Source organism: Geospiza fortis, unplaced genomic scaffold (assembly GCF_000277835.1).
Source record: "Geospiza fortis unplaced genomic scaffold, GeoFor_1.0 scaffold41, whole genome shotgun sequence".
Taxonomy (NCBI): Eukaryota; Metazoa; Chordata; class Aves; order Passeriformes; family Thraupidae; genus Geospiza; species Geospiza fortis.
In genome coordinates this window covers 2,353,337-2,369,052 of record NW_005054299.1, presented here as the reverse complement: position 1 = coordinate 2,369,052, position 15,716 = coordinate 2,353,337, and the positions used below count along the sequence as shown (strand labels likewise).

The following is a 15,716-nucleotide window of genomic DNA, read 5'->3' as shown; positions in this document are numbered from 1 at the left end:
CATTTTGTCATTAATTTTCTGTACCAAGCCACAGGCTCAGGCTCCTTCTCTGAGCACTCTTTATTTTCCTTTTTAGTCAATTTCATTAGTCTCTCTTTGTCTAGAATTCAAAAGAAGGACTGCTTTACTGCTTAATCAACTACAACAGGTACCACAGAGTTCACCCTTCTTCCACTACAGCTGGCACAGAGCATAAGGCAGGACTCACTGGGACTGTTACCACCACATCTAGCATGTTCTGCAGCTACCAGGCCAGTTCTCTGCTCCAGGACATCTCTCTATACTTTTGACCAAGTTCTTCTACTGAGAGGCTTCAGGAATAGGATCATTCCTGCCAAGCTGTCAGAATAACAAAAACCAAAAGAGATGCTTGTCTTTGCCCTTGCTTCTTCCAGTTCCCCTCTTAAGGCCTATAACAAGCTCCATCCTTAAATGTGAGCCCTTCTCATCATGGGCAAAGCAGTCTGGTTTTTAGTTTGTTGCTACTGCTAATTCATATTATTTCTCCTCAAAAATCAGAAAATAAAAGTTTGCAAATGAACGAGTAAAATACAAGAGCAGTTTACTTTTTTAAAATCACATTTTTGGGTATCCAAGTCCAAATGCGACATCTGTCCTCTTCTGCCCGGATACCACTGCACTTTTTATTAAACAGCTTAGCTCAGCTAATTCATCTGCCCAGCCATGCATCCCATAGTCCAACACTACATCCAGTATGACAGACTTTGCAACAGCCCGAAGTTACACTGGGAAACTGACTTTTAAATAAAGTATCTTCCCAATCAGTCTGTCACATCTTGCTTTAAAGGTATTTCTTTATTTTCTAACCCTTTCCCCCTGTGATAAAGTGCATTAGTATCTTAATGAAAATGCATTCTGTTTATTGCCCTCTTGGGAAGCAGGAGGTCATCACACCAAATGCATAAATTGTCATCAGAGACAGTCCGAGCATAATCGCAATTTTGCTGCTCCATGTTTGCTGCACTTGGGGTCCATCAAAGTCCCCTGAAACATGCACAGGTTCTAATAATTAGCATAGAGTCTGCCTGGGACCACAGCATTGATGAAATATTTCAGAGTTAATCACACTTCGTAAACACTGATTTATATTGACTACCTTTCTCCAGACTGATGTCTCCTCATTAAATATCACATTAGTGGATTGCAGGATTGCACAAAGACTCAAATGCTCAGCAACTGCTAATTCAACAGGAAGTAATACTTAAACCACTTACATCTATTGAAAATTGGTTAAGTACTTATGATAAAGGTGGTCTGCATGGCAAAACGTGCACTCTGCCAACACAACCGGCACATTTGGCACAACCTTTTCAGGCCTTTGCAGGCTTTCTTCCCCCTGGACATTGCTGCATGAGTGAGTTAGCAATGCTAGTGAGTGAAACAGATCTTGGTATGCCTGAATGCTAATGACAAAAGTCAAAGCAGTTTAGTCCTTTTCCCCTTTCTTAGCTGCTGTGGAGAAAGCTATTTAAGAAACTGAAGGAAACGGTGGGTAGGGAATTCAGCACAGTAGTTCCTGCAAAAGGTCTTACCAATACACATTAGAAAAGTTAGGAAATAACAGTTTTGGAAGGATATGTAGAAAATTATGGTAAGGGCAAGCTTAAAAAAGGATTCACATTATCCTCTCCTTCTAACAAGGCATTCTTAGAAAGACACAACCACTACACAGGAAGACCTTCAAAGCTTCCACCATTTGTACCTAATGAACTTCACTATACTACAGTAATAAATGTATTACCATCCCTATCTTAAAAAAAGGAGAAACAGGGAATCAGAAATGCTTTGCACAAGATCAAAGATACCTTAGCACAAGGTCAGAAATGACCTTGATCAAAACAAGAACAAGATTATAACAGAGAACTTCAGGAAGCAAAGCTCTCTACCAGGGCAGGTAGAACACTCTCACTGCATCAAGAGATCCCGTCCCAAGATACAAAGGTACAGGTGCCAACACCAAGAAGCAGCATTCAGAACAAGAAAGATAAATGCAAGATTGCTCATTTCATTACGCAGGTGCTTCTAATCCATTCCCTGACATTTCACATTTCTGCAAACTATGCAACAGTCTGCAGCAGGCACAGTGTAACTTACTTTTCCTGCAAATTCTTGACACCTCAAGAATGCTAAAAGGAGCTATTATTCTAGTCATTTGGATTCCAATACAGGGGGAATCTCCTTTCAATTTAAACTGCTTTTCTTTAATGACTTGTATTTTACAGTGGACACTCAATATTCATTTTTGGTGTTGTAAAATGAACTTAGAAGATGCTGCAATGAATTCCTCCAAGCTCAGCAGAGTTACAGGAATAGGAACAAAAATCCATATCTTACCAATGACCATAGCTGGTCCTCATAAAGTGGTTCCAGCATTTAAGAACGTGGCTACACTGCAGTAAGGGTTCAAGGAATGAACATTTTCTCTCCAGTGCACATGTAGATGCAGTGGATATCTGTATCATACTAAGATGCATTTTACCTAGTACTCCAAGTATTAGTGGATTTACTTTTGTTAAAAAACTGAATTTACTGCACATTCCAGGTCATTAGAGCTTTCATAATTTCTTATTTACTTCTAGATATGAATTTCCATTCAAGATACTCAGATCTGCATTTTATTTCAGAGGAAGATCCAGAAGGGATCTCCACCAATTCCTTACTTACTTCAAGATGCTAGAGGCTGAAACTGAGCAGCTAGGAAGAGTAAAAGCTGAGTTTGCCCAGTCCTGTCAACAGCTGGAGAGGAAGTTGTGTTACACAGTGAACGAAATCAACATGGCAGCTCGGGGTCTTTAAACTGGGCTGACAAGAGCGATGGAGCGATTTATAATATCTCCTGGCTGGTTTTCAGAAAGAACTGGGCTCTGATTACTTATTTCAGAGTCTTTTGTACAATTAGTTTGCGGGCAATATAATTTTCTCACTTACTCCTTAATAGAATCGTGCAGCTAGCTGGCTGATAGAATAACAGCATATATGTAAAACTCCTGCCTAAAGTGCCAGGGGATAATTTGTATATTCCTTTCAGTAGCGTAATGGAATTTTACAGTTTGGCAGTTAAAGGGCTGAGTAATATAAATTAGTATGACGCTTGAAAATAAAAATATATGTAAAACCTTCACTCCCCAAACACATTTCTCTGTGCTAGAATAATATAATGGGATTTATACCAGCCTAAGCCCCTTTTCTTTCTTCATGTACTGAGGAATGTTTACTTAAAACCAGTTCCTCTTTCTACTGATTTGTCAAATTTTAGTATCCCAGCCGAAAAATGAGAAAATACTTCTAAAACACTGTGCTTACCAATGCAGCTGAAAAACTAACATGATGCTATTTGATCCTGAGATAGCAGGTGAGCTGCTAAAACTTACCCTGTATACCCAGCTCTCCAATTTTACATGCTTTAGACAGTCACATTTTTACACACAGTTCAGGATAAATGGGCCAAGGTACCATTTCTTTTTTACCTCACAGATGAGGTTTGGATGTTACTTGAATGAGGAATGAAGAAAGAACAATTTTTGTGGCACAGGGACTTAATGGCTTTACAGGTCAGGCAACTGAGTGGATTTAGCCAAGATTCTCAAAACCATTTTGGCCATTTCTTGCACAGAATTGACAGTGACACTAAAGGTGGCAGGACAAGCAAGAATCATGGCAAAGAGGAAGTCACTGAAAGCACTGAGCCTCCTGCCTTGGCAGAAGTTATTGTCATCAACAGTCACATCTTCAGAACCTCCCAGACATTAAAAGTGAGAAGCTGGCTCTAGAAACAGGCTGGAACAGGGGTCTCTCTTCCACCAATAATGACAGAAATAGAAGCTGCAGACATCAAGTCCTAGCAGAAGCTTTATTTCCTTTTCCATACTGCAATATTAGACATTATAACACCAAGATGTAAAATGATTTCTACAAGCTATTGAAGTACGCTCAGAAAATTTTTGGACAAGTAAAAGCTATGAGGAAGACTTAAGTGCAGGGTGAAAAGGTGTTTGGAAAGAATAGCCATGAGCCACTTAAAAAAGCAAGAGGAATACTGAAGATATCAGTATCAAAACTTTTACTGTGTGGGAATGTAGGCTCAGAAGAAAAAAAGAAGGAAAAAACCAAACGAACCAACATTCCTTCAATGTAATAATTTTCTGCTATAATCTCTTCATGAAGCTGCATTTCAGTTCAATAAGGTTCCATTTTTCTCCCAAAACTTCTCTTTCACATTCTCTAACTTAATACCTTTCTTTCAAAAGCTTGTATTTCAAAACTGAAGTGTTGTCATTCTTCATAGAGACTACTGCTTAACTAGATTTAAGTCTTTCTGCAGTGAGGTTTATCCCAGGTACCCATCCATGCTCTCTTTTCCTGGGTGACAGACTGGAAGGAATACCCACTTGCCTGTGCATTGCCATGCATCAAAACTCCAAAAATGGAAAGTAACCAGGATTACAGCCATAGGGGTTCTGGGACTTAATAAAGAGAACTCAGAGAGAGAGAGAGAGAGAGAGAGAGAGATACAGGAAAATCTAAGCTAACACAGAGAGTGAATATCACTATGTTAGGTTACACCTTTATACATAATCCAACCAGAATGGAAAAGAATAGCTCCTGAGAATCTGAGAACGAGGAACTCTTGAAAATCAAGAGTAACAGCCTAACTGAATAGAAGGACAGAGAAAAAGTCCCAGACTTGAAAATCTTTTCAATGTTTATAGGTCTCAATGAAGCTGAACTGAGGAAAGTAAAAATATTTTCTCTCAGGCTAAAGTTTCAGTTCTTCCAGACTCTGCTCTCTACTTTGCAGTCAAAACTTAGCTGAATTTGAGTAAATATTTTCACATGTAAAAGTACCCTCATCGGTAAGGTTTCAGAGTAGAGGCAGGCTGGAATGAGGCCAGATTCAAACATAAATAACTGAATCTAGTTTTGCAAATCCTCAGACAGATTCACCTGATACTGCAAGAAAGCTCTATGAATTATAGACCTACTATGAATTCTGCTACAGGTCATCTGGAGATGATTAAGCATAAAATTGACTGTATTCACAACTTTTCACCCAGGTGACTTCAGAAACAATAGTGGACACACAGAGTTACAGAACATTTAAAAATTTGGTTCCCAAATGTCTCAAGTATCTTTTCAAGGTGACAAGACCATGTATGACAGGTTGTGTTTCATCTCTTGCTTATGTTGCCTTTTCTGTTAGATTAAGTAACTAAGGAGGAGCAGTTAGTTTTTAAACATGGTGTTTGACAGAGGGACATGAACAGCTTAGAAGTACATTTTTAGTGAAGTCACTATGTTAAATTGCTTTGAAGAAATCAGTGTACTGTGTTACAGAACTAAAACATACTTAGAACTTGCAATTTATTTTTTTTTTAATTCTTAGAAAGAAACATGATGATTTAAAGCAAAAATGTAAAGGTGATGCTGGCTACTCTGATTACATGACAGTCTTGTATCAGCCTCTAACTTTAGGTAGATTGGTTTCCAGCATCATAAAAAGTCACCATAATTTTCAGTATCAGACTGGTATTAGGGGGTGTTGAATCTATAAGGGCCCAACTACCTTTGAATCCCCCTGTACTCAATTTATTCACAAGAAATGAAGGGCATTTAGGTCACCTTAAAAGAGAACAAATGCTTTGAAGGCACAGAGGGAACTGATCCCCTGCTACCTGGTAGTCACTTAAGAGCTGTTCAAGTCAGAAAGACTGAACTATCTACGTTTGGTCCCTACTGGTATTTTATCTAGGTCAATTTTGACACATTCTACTACGATAGCATGGAGGATTGTCATTGTTTGTTTATAAGCACACAGAGTATCTCAGTCTGTAAAGCTGCAAACGGAATCATTTTCACACCAGAAAAAAAGGTCATTAAAAAGTTATACAAACATTAACATAAATCACTTGCTAGCTGAGACTTCTCCTGTCTCTGGTTTCAAACAAGACAGAGCTTCGTAAGTGGGCTGGAGGCTTTCAGAGATGTTTATAACAAAATGAGATGCAGACCTAATTATAATGGCATTGATACATACTAGTGTACCAGCACTATTTGTAAATCACATCTCTTTTGCAGTATTTCTGAAGGGTTCAAAATAGCCATGCACCAATCAGGGCGCTCATTCTTACTCCCAAATCATCTAAATGCTTATTACCGTTCTCAAGGCTGTAAGGAAAGCAGAGATAGTAAAAAAGACAGAACAATCTGTATACTTTTAAGCTTCTCTCTGGTTCTGAGATTTCAGCATGTTTATATTTTATTGTCTCATCTTGTTTAGCTGCCATAGCTACACAATGACATTATGACAGGATAAAAAGATGTGTTGGAAGGAATTAAAAATGCTCGCTTGCTAGTCTGGCTGGCCCACAGGCACAGAGAAATTGGGGAAAAGGGAAGATATCTATCACTGCTTGCTTAAAATATTCTTTGAAAGAAGTGCTGATGCACAGACTTTCACTTATATAAGGAAGGTGAATGATTAGATCAGGTAATGATGGATTCAGGTGACATTTAGTGCTCAGCTCACTGGAGGGCTGCCATCTTTGCAACAGAGCCAAGGTCCACAGGCCAGTGCACCAAGATGGGAGCCTCCACCCCACCCTTCTATAAAACAACAATAATCTTACCTATCAGCAAAGAAGCTGAAAAGCTGTAAGATCTTGTTTAATTTTCTTTCATTTCCTCCTCAAAAATGTATTACAGAAGACAGCTTTCAGAAATGCAAAATACTCTTTGGAAGCCATTTCAGTCACGTGCAACTTCAAATCAAACTTACGTTGCCTTATCTGAATGTACATACCTAGTTCTATCTTTCTTGATTAAAACTTCCTGATTGAAAAATAAAAATTTATTTACTGTAAAGTGTTTGTATATTTACAGTTCAAACTGACTCAATAATGGGTCAACAATCTAAAGAGGACTGAAAAAACTGAACATTAGAGGGATTAAAAACAACTCTGAGTAACCAAAGAGCTGAAGAAAGTACAGAGAGTTTGGGCAGGTTTTGAAGTCAACAGGAACATCCCTGCAGAACTGCAGAGCTGAAGGCTCTTGGCTGAGCAGCATAAAATGAGATGGCAGAAGACAACAATATTTCAAGTATAGAGTATTTCCTGTTTGTGTTAGGAGACATGGACAGGCAGCAACTCTCAGGGATGAAATGATGAGACAGTGAGGGTCTGACTGCAGAGCTTCTTACCAACTACTGCTTTACTCACTTTGTGTATACACAGAACATTGATGCCTCACTACTGTTCGTCCAGCAGTTTTTCCTCAAAAAATAAACATATAAACAAAAAAAAACCCCAAAAAAGTAAAAATTCAAAAACAAAGACTACTGAATGCAAAATATTTAGCTTTTGCGGGGAAAATTCAAACAGTCTCCAAGGAAATGGTAAGTAAGATCTGAGACTTTTGTGAGAAGCCTTAGGAGGAATGTGCAGGCTTTACACACTGTCTTTTCAGGCTAGTTTAAAGAGTCCAAAGACAACAGTCTGGACAATTTGGAACGAGGAAGGATGAAAGTCTTCTAGATGCAGGCCATTATTTTAGAGAGATAAAAGCTAACATAAAACAGGATAATAATCTGTCTTTGAACCTGTAAGTCCTACCATCTCAGCCCTCTGCTGAAAGCAAGAATACCAGTTCAATTCACCTGCTGAAATGTTTAAGTTATGAACACTGAGTAATTACATATTATTAATGAAAATGTGTACTTACTAGTATATATGATAACTGACCAAATAAAAATTACGAGAAATATATTTACATTAAATATTTCCTACTAAATATCCAGCAAGTACAAGACCTCTGTGTTGAACGCAAGACTTTGCACCCAGCTGCCAACTGAAAATTCTTTTTTTTCCCCTCTTTCTTTTAATGAAAGCTCAGAGTTTTCAAGATAATACAGTGCACAGCAAAAACTGTGAAGAGACCCTAAAAATCAATAGACCTGTAACTATTTTTAGATGTTGCTATTTTCTACTATCCCTGATGTTAAGCCAATTTTGGGAAGATTTGGCTGTGTGTGTATTTCTGTGAGACACTTGCAATCAGCCACCATGTAAATTATCCCAGAAGCAAACTGAGAGCTGCAGCTGAGTGAGTGCTAGGCTGAGCAGAGAGAACATCCAGTTCTTCCATACCTTATATCTCACAAAAGGGGCAGAACATCACTGCATTCTACTATGACCTAAGAAGATATCAATTTTATATATTGAGCTCTTTTTTGGTGGGTTTGTTCTCTTTCATTTTTTAGCCAGGAAATTGCTTGTTTCTATTTTTTTCTAATATTATTGATTTTTATCATAATTATGCACACTTTACCAAAACTATAAACCTATTTTTGGGCTATGTTAACAAATATATATTCTGAAAAGACAAAATTACTCCTTCTTATACATCAAAACAGGGTTCATTTAATTTCTTAATGTTTAAGGAAATTAGTAGGAATTGATTTCAGGAGGCTGGATGTTTTTTAGACTAAACTGCTAAATTGGAAAGGGAATGACAATCTCCATTACCCTTAAAAAGAGGTGTATACTCTACATTAGAGTGATATTTGCCCTGTGAGGCTTCTGTTTTGTGTGAGATGCTGGTGGTGCACAAAAACTGACCTGGCTCTCTCAGCAGCTGCCTGTGGTCTCCACCTGCTGAGACCTCAAGAGACTCCTCTGGAATGGAAAGACTCCCATTGACTCCGTAGAAAGGACATCAGGCCTTACATGAACACAGGATGTGCTTCATAATCTGACTTTATCAGCTCAGCCTTCCTCTCCCTGAAGTCAGGGCAGTTGTGCCCACGATTTCAACAGGAATAGCACTGAGGATCTACAAGTCTGAGCTAATTTAGTAAACTGATGAATGATCAACAAAGGTTTGGGAAGTCCTATGTTCTTTTTCATTGAATCTATAATAAAGTACTCATCACAATTACGCTATTAGCATTTAAAATAAGAAATTCCTTGAACTGAAACATGCTATCCCTACATATGCACAGTTATTTGACACTTCAGGCAGCCTGGTTTTCTATTCTGTATTTCAAAGCCTGTTGCATTTATTTCTGTTTTCCTGTTTTCTTAGTTGCACTAATGCAGCAGCAAACTCATTTTAAAAATAAGTAGAGAGAGAGAGAAGGAACATGACATGAACAAGGAAATGAAACAGTGCAGGGAAGAATGACCTCCAGAACAATGGAACTACATTCTATCAATTAGAGCAAAAAACCTCAGGGGAATTATTCTTCATGCAAGCCTAAAGGTAGAATTTTCCCATTCAAATCATGAGAAAGCACATTTTTTTCTTATATACATTTTTCACCTACCAAAACTCATGGTTTGATTCACCCAAGTAGCTTCCATTATTTTGGATGATACCTGAAAACTCTCAGTATTTGTGCCAGTTTCATCAGAACCATTGCTAAAGATGCTGCCATGACACTATGATGGGTAACGTACTTCCTATTCTTAGTTTCTTCATTATGGCTTTTCTTTTCAATGCTTGGTTTTGCCCTGCTGCATTTATTTTTTGTCTTCACAGCACTGTCACCTGCTGATGCAGCTCGTGCTCCAACCACACTGAGACTCTTTGCACAGCTGCCAGTTCTAACTTGAGCTGCATGGCCAAGTCCAGGTTGCTAATCTGGAGGATGACGTCTCTGCCTTGTGCTCCCATGCCCAGAAACTTTCTGTCTGTGGTGTGGTGTAAAATTGCAGGTTACCTATTACTGCCAGAAGTCAACACTTCAATCACTTTTTGTTTCTGTAGCAGTTTTTTTGGTGCTCAAAATGCAACTAAAATAATCGTGCATCAATTCAGTCCTGTAGGACAGCTATTACACAGCAATTAAAGACCATTTATAAAACAGAGTTGCTAGTTGAAATTGGTGCTTGAAGTTTAACAACCAAAAAATACAAATTGCTTCAACAGAAACATTTTCTGAGCTCTTCTGAAAATGTTCTTGAAGGTCAAGTGAAATCACCTACCTCTTCTTTATTTTATTTCTTTTTACTTTTTCCAATACAGAGAATAGAAATGAGCAAACTGTCTCTGCATGTGTGCTTATTTTACATATACACCCAGGCCACCATTAAGAATCTTTGTTTACTGGTTGCCAATAGTGTAACATTCAGCTCCATTAGAACAACTGAAGTATAATGTTTCTTTTTAGTGTCTGTATGTCCCTCATAAAGTGGGCACTTCATGGTAGTAAAAGGCCCAAATCTCCCCAGCAGCAAAATGGAAGAGAGAAGAATAAAATGGCCACTGCTTCAGCAATATATAAATCAAATTAACATTCATTATTTTTCCTTACTAGTTTTATATTAACTATAGAAGCACTATATTTAAGACTAAATGTTTTTTAATTTGGGGTTATGTGAAATTACAAACTGAAGCTCATTTTATGTTCATTCTTAAAAAAAAAGTATATAATCAGATTGCATTGCCTTTCCTAAGAATTTCAGGTGCTCAACATGTATGAAAATCAAGCAGGTTTTATTGAGAAGCTTAAATTTGGACTTAGCAACCTAATTTTAGTCTCTGAAGTCTGAGTTTAATTTAATGTGACACTATATTCCTGCACAGGCCAAGCTTGGCCTCATGTTCTTTAAATAAAGCACCTTCAATTTTACTTGAACGGATGATATCTAAATCAAAGTAGAAGGTTATTTTGTCTCCATAGGTTCTGAAGCTAGAAGAAGCAGTCATGCAAATTTTCCCATTTGTACTAATTTATGCCAAAATATGTGGCATATTTGTAATAGGTATCAAGAGCAGATTAGTAAAAAATACTGAGCAGGGACCAAAAACTGCCAACTTACTCTCCTTAGAACGTGATCTTACAGTTATTTGACAAACTCATTTAAGGCCACTGTATATAGCGGGTGAAAGATCAGTTATCAATACACCGATGTGCACAAAGCACCACACAACTGCATTTTTGTTTCAATTTCACAAGCACTGGTTCTTTAACAAATATGAACTAGATTTCTGTAACAATTTAAGTACAGTAATGGTGTATCTAGGAGCAACACAAGAGCACAATCCTGTGTGCCAGCCACAGGGTGTGTTCAAGAGGCGTCCATGACAACCTTCAGAAAATGCTCCACTTCCTTTGCAACAACCATTTATGGGAATCCAGGCAAACTCTCAAGAGAAAACAAATCTGAACATCCGCTGGTTAGCTCCAGTTTTTCCATTTTTTGGAATCAAAATAAGCATGGCATCGGGCCAAACGTGACAGACAGAACTCCCAAAGAAGCCCAAAGGGGCTTCTTCATGAGCAACATCTGCAGGACCAAGCAGTACAAAGAATGAAAAGGCACGGTCTGAAGTGCTAACAGGCTTCAGCCAAAGACCATCCATTTTCATTCTGAGCAAAAGAAAGCGAGATTAACAAATAACCAACCTTGAATTGTCCTCTTGAAGAAAGCCTTGCAGGCCTCGCAGGAGGCCACTCCGTAGTGGTACCCCGACGCAATGTCACCGCACACCAAACACAGTCTTTTGGGCATCGAGTTCAGCATGTATTCACACTTGGTCTGTGAGTCTTCAGCGATGGTACTGGAGCAGTCATCGTACCGTTTCCTGACCGGCCCGTTGCCCCCCAGCCCCGTGGCCGAGGGGTAGAGGGGAGGCGAGTCCAGCCCGTTCTGATGGCCATTCATGGTGGAACTGTAGCTCCCGCTGGCGTCGGAGGAGCCACCGGGGCTGTGGTGGTTGATGCTGTCCGTCAGAGAGGCGGGGCTCGACGGTTCCGTCTTGATGTACGACGAACAGCTGGAATCAATGTGTCGATCTTTGCTTGACATTCTGCAGAGAAGCCTGCAGAGGGGAGAGAGAGAAAGAAGAATGTGTGTATTAAAGACAGTGCTCTTTAAGGCTGCTCTGGAAGGGTTAGGGACTGCACATCATTCATTCATTAGTCAATACTTCTTGTTCTACATGAAGGTAATCAGCATAAGGGCATGACAGAGCTTTGTCAAAGCTCCAGACAGGCAGTAAACAAAAACTTTAAAGAGACCAAATCCTTCTGTTGTCCCCTCCACCTGCCCTCTAGGCTACATGTCAACTTCACATCAACTCTAAATTCTGAATTTGTCATCAACCAAGTAAAAAAATTTTATAATTCCTATTAGATGGCCTGGCTATTAAATGTCTTCATTTTTCCATCTCTACTTTCTTTCTGTAAATTCCACCATTATCAGAAACAAATATTTTCAAGTTTGATCACATAAATGCTCTGCTCTGTAATTAGTATTTGTCAAGACACTTAACTAAAACACATATCCATTATCTATTGATCTGATTAAAGAACTGAAGAGCAGGTCCCTTGCAATCTTTTTTTTCTCCATTAATATTGCTTTATTATAGATACAGCTATTTAGTAACGAAGTAGCACATCAACGAGGTACTCTAACAAATAATTACAGCTGAACTCCATTTTCACAAAATCTAAGTGAAATGATTCATCAGCTGTGGCTGCAATTACTTTCTAGCCATTATCCTCAGACTAACCAGTAATAACTACAGCACCATCCCATATATCTACAGCTCTATATGATCTGACATTTTATGTGCTCCATTCTTGGATTAAAAACATGTATTAGAGGAAATCTTTCATATAAGTTTTGTCTTTCAGAAAGTGAGATTTTTTTCTTCTCAGTTCTCACAGTTTCAGAATTAAGCATCTGACATAAAACTACACAATATCTGATCCAACAAATTAGTGCTTTCTACAGGTAGGACTGGGGAGATAAATCTTTGTCTATTTCCATCGCCAAGTTTTTTACTATTAACACATTTTGGGGTGAACAAAGGACAAAAATAATAATTAGAAACTCTGATTCAGATATTATCTTCATTTTCTCCAGCTGCCATTATGAGACCAAATGGCCTATCCAGCATTTTCCTGACAATACTCTCAGAAGTTGCCAAAGTCAGATCATAGCTATGAACATTTCTTTAGAAACGCTAACTGCAGAAAAGCAACTATCCTATAAGACCACCTGGAGCTATGGATTTGTGTTTTCATCAAGCAAATATGTTAAGTCCAGACAATTTGACTGATGTAATTTTCTGAAGTAATTTTTGAGATCTTGTCTTCATTTTTCCACTTCTTTTTATTTAAGAATAAAAAATTTTCATCCGTTTCTACTTTAATATCTGGAATCAAATTCACCAATGGAAAAAAGACATAAATCAAAAGAGTTGGTTTCATTCCCAATGGGGGTAATGGAGATAAGAGCCTGACCTGTCTAAAGGCAAGTGTTTAAGATGAGATTCACCCTAAAATCACTGCCCATGGATTTTATTTAGACTTCTCAATTGTTGTGATTTTTACTGGAAAATTCTATTGAAAACAACTAATGTGTATATTTGGAAAACAGCCAGATTGATGTACAAAAATGTTACCATCTAAACTTAAAATCAGGGCTTATTTGGGAAGGTGGAAGGAGCAAGCTATCTGGTGTCAGCAAATAAACCAAGGAAATGGGAAGGTTAACACTGTGAAAATATCTTATTACAGTGGACCACCTGCTTGTGTTGTCCTTTCCTCAAGAACTGGAGGGGGGGAAATCCCCTTGCCAGCCTGCAGTAGCGCGTGCCTTTTCTTCTGCATCTGCTGCCTTGTAGCCGTCACTGTTAATGAGCGCTGTAATTAATAGATAGCTCTCTCTTGTCTTTCTACTTGCACTCTGGGCTAAGCACTTTTCTCAAGTCAACGTTTGAAAGAAAGCGGGTTGGCTCTGACTTACAGCAGCTCTGCGAATTCCTTTTAATTTAGAGCACTTACACCACCACTCCACTTATTACCTTATAATTACTGGACCGCTCTCACATACATTACGATCTTGGACTAGAGTTAGAAGTTATTAGGGTACTAAAACATGGTGTCTCTCTGTCTCTCTCTCCCCTTGCATTGACACTGAATTTTATACAGCTGTGATTAAGATTATCAATTAACTTCCACATTTTACCAACTGATTTTTTTTAATATTATTTTTCTACACACTAAGATCTTTTTATTGACTAAACATGTACTTGGTTCTTTTTTCACCTCCCTTCTGCCAAGACTCCACATGTAAAGTCTCAAAATACAGCAACTAGGAGTCACTGCCTATAGCCTGTCATAACCAGCTTGATGGCACATTGTTGTATGAAACTTCCATTAACAATTTTTTTAAATCGAATTTATGCAATAATGAGCCCGAATGTCACCCTTCCCATTCCTTTAAAAAAGCCCCATTTGTAATTAATTAGCTGCTCAACACTGCATGTTGTTTTGGCCAATACAGAAGCGCCTATCTCCCACTCCAAGCAGCCAGTACCAAAATACCATCTCAGTTCTAACAAGCACTAAAATCTGATCACAGTGCTGCCTGTGCTAAAGCCAGCCTGCTGATGGCTCTGAAGTAGCAGGTTCTGGTACTAACCAAGGCAGGGCTGCTTTTGGCTCCTGCTTCAACAGTACAGACCAGACTGGTGCGCGCTGGAAAAGCGTAAACACGGTTAAAACATTAACGATTCCCGGGAAAAGCAAAAACAGCGCCTGACTCTGAGAACAGAAACTTTCTCAATCCCCAGGAGGTGAAACACAGACAAGGCTGGGTACTGGCTGTGGGTGGGCAACAGACACCTACGGCTTTCACTCCTTCCTTCCTGCACCACTTCTGAACAAAAGTAATTCAAGAGCATCTAAAACGGATGGCAGGTGTGACCACCATCAAATTATCATGCTGAACATTTGGAATAATGCCTAAGCTAGATCCCTGTAAAATCCCTCCCTCAGTTCCCTCCTAATTACTACTTAGCTCGTTACACTGAAGAATTCCTAGACACCATTGCATTATAGTGTAAAACTACAGTTGGAGCTTAATTCTCTCTTCCTCTCTGTGTCTGAAATTCTACAGCTCTATTATTCAAGCCTGAAATATTCACAACTATCTATAAATTCAATTGTCAGCCAGTGGGTTTTATTCTAGACCTCACTTCAATCTAAAATTAGAGGCACTAAAATTCACATTAACTCTAAGAGGAATGTAGTGAATAAGACTTTATTTCAAAAGAACACCTTTTTGTCAGAAAGAGCTATTTTCAAGATGATGGCTTTATCTGCATTCAAAGAGAATAAGCCCAATTCCACATTGTGCTGTTAATGCAAAATTTTTAGGTCACATTGGATTAATAAAAATCTAAATTTAGTTAAGGTTTATGAATAGAAATAACATGTGTCATATAAAAACGTACAGTATTTATTTTAAAGCCTTGGTGGGGTTGTTTTTTTGCTTTACTAGATTTTAAGTCAAATAAATGGCAGTTCCATTTGTGGTGGGCTGTTCTGAAGTAAGTTTTCTAATAAGTGGGAAATCTCAGGTAAACTTTCCTTTCAGTACCTTCAGGAAAAGCAACAACAGGCTCTCGAAGCATTTCCATGGCCAAATACAAGAGAAAATACATAGGGTGCTGCAAGCCATGGCTAATATGCAATATACAGCATTAATTCTTCATGTCTACACTAAATTTACTTCAGAACTTCTTTATTTAAGAAAGACCTGAAGCCAGGATCTGCTGGCAGAAAGATACAATGACAGAGCACTGCAATAGGCAACTTCTTCTTTAAAATGGTCTTAAACAATAGCGAATAAATTGTAATGCTATGTGCTTATGAAAGGCTGAATATATTAAGAATTTAT

The 15,716-nt window shown here is 38.4% G+C and overlaps 1 protein-coding gene and 1 long non-coding RNA gene across 5 annotated transcripts in view; one reads left to right on the top strand and one right to left on the bottom strand.

The window, feature by feature from the left end:
* LOC102038876 overlaps positions 1–12,035 on the top strand; it is a 31,032-nt gene extending 18,997 nt beyond the window's left edge. Inside the window, exon 3 of the long non-coding RNA XR_265229.1 lies at positions 11,264–12,035. This is a non-coding gene — a long non-coding RNA (uncharacterized LOC102038876). The remainder of the gene's footprint in view (positions 1–11,263) is intronic.
* ESRRG (estrogen related receptor gamma) overlaps positions 1–15,716 on the bottom strand; it is a 338,080-nt gene that overhangs the window by 110,698 nt on the left and 211,666 nt on the right. For all 4 annotated transcript variants that reach the window (XM_031059386.1, XM_031059383.1, XM_031059388.1 and 1 more), the window contains one exon: positions 11,429–11,844. In XM_031059386.1, the coding sequence (XP_030915246.1) occupies positions 11,429–11,831 (403 nt within the window). In that variant the 5' untranslated portion in view covers positions 11,832–11,844. The remainder of the gene's footprint in view (positions 1–11,428; positions 11,845–15,716) is intronic.